This window comes from Lonchura striata, chromosome 5 (genome assembly GCF_050655825.1).
Source record: "Lonchura striata isolate lonStrDom1 chromosome 5, ASM5065582v1, whole genome shotgun sequence".
NCBI classification, from domain to species: Eukaryota; Metazoa; Chordata; class Aves; order Passeriformes; family Estrildidae; genus Lonchura; species Lonchura striata.
Window position 1 is genome coordinate 4,718,124 of NC_140707.1, and position 4,294 is coordinate 4,722,417.

At 50.8% G+C, this 4,294-nt stretch overlaps 1 protein-coding gene across 1 annotated transcript; it reads right to left on the bottom strand.

Moving 5' to 3' along the window:
- Positions 1–287: 287 nt before the first annotated feature.
- Positions 288–2,201, bottom strand: LOC110479980 (olfactory receptor 14J1-like). Its single transcript, XM_085581121.1, has one exon. It carries the CDS (start codon positions 2,199–2,201, stop codon positions 1,269–1,271), a length of 933 nt encoding a protein of 310 aa, XP_085437247.1. The 3' UTR covers positions 288–1,268.
- Positions 2,202–4,294: the final 2,093 nt, after the last annotated feature.

A 4,294-nucleotide genomic window follows, 5' to 3' on the forward strand; every position in this document is an offset into this window, starting at 1 on the left:
CGTCAGCACTGCCCCAGCAGTGCCCATGGCCTGTCCCTGCTGCAGCCCCAGCACTGCCACCCCCAGGACTGTGCCCGGCCCCGAGAGCACTCAGGCCCTGCAGCAACACCAGGGCCACCAGGGCAGCGGGGCAGGGCCACGGGAGCAGCACTGGCAGCACCAAGTGCTGCTGCTCCTGGGCACAGCTGCTGTGCCAGCCCTGATCTGCCCCAGCTCTGCACACAGACATTGCTGCTGCAGCTCCAGAGAAGGCAACAAAAGGGCATCTCTGCAGAAAAATTTGCCGGGACATCATGTAGTACATTTAGAACCACCAAAAATTAGAAATGGCACGAACAATTATATTTATTGTGGAAATATGAAAAAACCAAAACTGTCCTGGTTTGTAAGATAAGCTTGTATTCTATTTGCCATCTGTTGAAGGTTGGGGCAGGTTTGTTATCTCTCCCAAAGGCAATGGTTTGCCCGGTAGAGGTAATGGTTTGTTTATACACCATTGACTGATTCAATGCAGGGCTGGTAACGTAACACCATCCCATTCTGAGATGCTCCACCCAGAGGGGGAAGCCAAGCACTCTTTTATTGGATAAAAGGGGTATCTTTTGGGGGACAGAGCAGCTCTCTTTTTGCGGCATTTCCCAGAGAAGCAGCTCTCTCTCTCTCTTTACGGGACTCCCAGAGAAGCAGCTCTCTCTCTCTTTGCGGGATTTCGCGGAGAGCCAGCTCCTTTGGCGGGATTCCCAGAGAAGCGGCCGGAGCGCGGTGAGGCAGCGGCAACGGAGCTCAGAGGCAGCCCCGGCGCAGAGGAAGACCGGCCCAACTGCCACCAGATCTTCAGAGAAAACTATACTTTTCTAAAGATCACCACTTCAGCTGCAATTCATCAGCCACTGCAAGAGGAGCAGCTATCATTTCAACCGGACTGCTACCAACACCCCGAATCCTCAGGTTGTGGACTTTTTTTCCACTAGTTTTGTTTGTACCGATTGCATTTGCCTTTTTAAATTGTTATCTAGTTTTCTCCTAGTAAAGAATTGTTACTCCCATTCCCATATCTTTGCCTGAGAGCCTTTTAATTTAAAAATCCTGGTAATTCGGAGGGAGGGGGGTTTACCTTCTCCATTGCACAGGAGGCTTTGCCCTTTTTCACAGACTCCTGTCTTGTCAAACCAAGACAAAAACAAACAAAAAACAATTCAGAACCAAACTAACAGGAAGTATCACAGATTATTTTTATTACAATTGATTTGTAGAAATTGGGCAGCAGTTTAATGTTCCTGAAAGCATCCAGTCATCAGTTTCCACACTGCAGCCTTGAGCTCCTGGTTCCTCAGGCTGTAGATGAGGGGGTTCAGGGCTGGAGGCACCACTGAGTACAGAACTGAGAGGGCCAGATCCATGGATGGGGAGGAGATGTAAGGGGGCTTCAGGTGAGCAAATATTAGAGTGCTGACAAACAGAGAGACCATGGCCAGGTGAGGGAGGCAGGTAGAAAAGGCTTTGTGCCGTCCCTGCTCAGAAGGGATCCTCAGCACAGCCCTCAAGATCTGCACATAGGAGAAAACAATGAACACAAAACATCCGAATCCTAAACAGGCACTAACAGCAATGAGCCCAATCTCCCTGATGTGTGATTTGGAGCAGGAGAGCTTGAGGATCTGGGGGATTTCACAGAAGAACTGGCCCAGGGCATTGCCATGGCACAGGGGCAGGGAAAATGTATTGGCTGTGTGCATGAGAGCATTGAGAAAGGCACTGGCCCAGGCAGCTGCTGCCATGTGGGCACAAGCTCTGCTGCCCAGGAGGGTCCCGTAGTGCAGGGGTTTGCAGATGGACACGTAGCGGTCATAGCACATGATGGTCAGGAGGAAATACTCTGATCCAATGAAGAACATAAAGAAAAAGAGCTGTGCAGCACATCCTGTGTAGGAGATGTTCCTGGTGTCCCAGAGGGAATTGTGCATGACTTTGGGGACAGTGGTGCAGATGGAGCCCAGGTCGCTGAGGGCCAGGTTGAGCAGGAAGAAGAACATGGGCGTGTGCAGGTGGTGGCCGCAGGCTACGGCGCTGATGATGAGGCCGTTGCCCAGGAGGGCAGCCAGGGAGATGCCCAGGAAGAGGCAGAAGTGCAGGAGCTGCAGCTGCCGCGTGTCTGCCAGTGCCAGCAGGAGGAAGTGGCTGATGGAGCTGCTGTTGGACATTTGCTGTGGCTGCACATGGGCACCTGTTCATGGAGAAAGGACAGGGACAAGTCAGGAGAGGCTGCTTGGAGCCAAACCTGGGCCATTCCCTGCAGACTGTCCCGCTGCAGGGAATGGCCCTGGTTCCTGCTCTGGGAAAACCTTCACCCAGCTATGTGTGGGGGATCTCAAGGAGCCATCCCTGCCGTGCTGCCCTCGGTTTGTGGCCATGTGGCAGAGGGACAAGGTTGGATATTCAGGATTTTTCAGGGGAATCATTCCTACTGAAGAAAGGATTGGTATCATCTGCACTTCCAGGTGTAAAGAATGGTAGGAACTGATTTTAGGAATTATTTTCCTACCCACACATCATTGCTGGCTCTCTGAGGTCAGAACTCCCCAGCATTCCTGCTGCACTCAGTGTTTGCCACTGAGAAATGAGAGAGGCAAAGGATTCCCTGTGGCTGAGGGAAGGTGAGGGTCTGGATGGGTTTGTTCCCCCAGCACTGCTCTGTTCAGCCCCCTCTGCTTCCCTGAGCATCTGCCTGGGCCAGGACATCCCCTCCTGAGAGGTGCCTTGAGACTGACCAGCCAAAATCTCAGTTCTGGAGTCTTGGTAAATGTTCAAACATTCCTTTGATGATCCTGTGTTTCTCTTTAAACTCAGAATATTCTTTCATTCTGGGATTACAATTCCTGCTCTGCTTCTCTCATCCACCTGTGTCTGTAATTAAAACAGAAAAAAAAAACCTCTTTGCAACAGTGTTAGAACAGTAAGGTAAAAACCAGACATTTATTGTAAGCTTCCAGGTCTCCCAGTGGGGATGGGGCACACCCAGCCCCTGATTTCCACAATTTATTAAGGTTAATTAATTAGGATACTTAAGAGGGGCATCCAATAGAAGATTCTGTTACCCCAGTAGCCCATCAATAGGTCAACCCATTGTGGTATAAATCCAAGGGCTTCTTTGCCCCAATTTTTGTTAAGACTGCTCACATTCCGTTCAAAATGCAAAATGTTCTTCTTCCAGGTCCGCTTCCTGATAATAAGACTATACAGTATTTCAGGAATATATTTAGACAGTCAACTTATTGTTATAAAATCTAAGAGAAAGATAAAAAAATGTAGTAGAGTTAATTAAGGATTATAGTGATAGAACTATATAATAATAATTTAATAGAGTTAATTAAGAGTTTAATAGAGTAAAGCAAGGATTATAATTTTATAAGTATATAATAGTTCTTTACAGAGGTATGGCTATATGAAAAATGTATAAATAGCAAAAATTTTCTGTCAGCAACCTCATCTTTCCCATCCTTCTCCAAGCAGGAAATTGAAAACACTCTCAGGAAAGCTCCTGATCTTTACAGCAATCCCAGGCTTACCTTCTTTGGGAAGTGTCCTCCGGAGCTGTGCCCAGGCTGGTCTGGAGCTGGGAGCAGCCCTGCCCCAGCCAGCCCCTCTCAGCAGCAGCACCTGCCCTGCTCAGGGTGGCTCCTTCCCCCCACAGCTCCTGGCCAGCGCTGGGAGCAGCTCCAGGGCCAGCTGAGAGCTGTCCCTGGCAGGCAGCAGAGTCCCTGGCCCAGCACAGCGCCCTGGGCTGCAGGACCCTGCTCTGCAGGACAGCCCTGGGCACCCCTGGCTGCTCTGCACAGGAGATGAGCAGAGAATGCACTCACAGGGTCTGTGGGCATTGGCATGTTCCAGCTTTAGGAGATCTCTCCAGGAGCTGCCTCTGCATTGTCCTGCAGCCAGAGGTTCCTGTGCCAAGGGCTGGCAGTGATTCTGCCCCAGGCACTTCTCAGCCCCTTCCCAGCCTTGACTGATTGAAGCTCTCTGTGCCTCTGTGCTGTGCCCGCGCTGGCTGCAGGCAGTGCCCCAGCCCTGCTGGGCTGGGAGAAGAGCTGCTCAGCAAGAGAAATGTGCTTTTGAAGCTCTGCTTGGTTACCAGGATCACCCTCTGTGCCAGGAGCCCGGCCCAGCTCAGCAGCACAGACACAGCACAAGGACTTTAATGACCCTCTGGGGCTTTGTGCTCAGGCCCTGAACATCAGGCCCTGAGAGGGAGCTGCAGAGACCTCTGCAGAACTCCAAGTCAGAATCCAACTCCAAA

Coding starts and splice junctions, on each gene's coding strand:
- LOC110479980 (XM_085581121.1), bottom strand. CDS start 2,201: ATGTCCAACAGCAGCTCCATCAGCCACTTCCTCCTGCTGGCACTGGCA.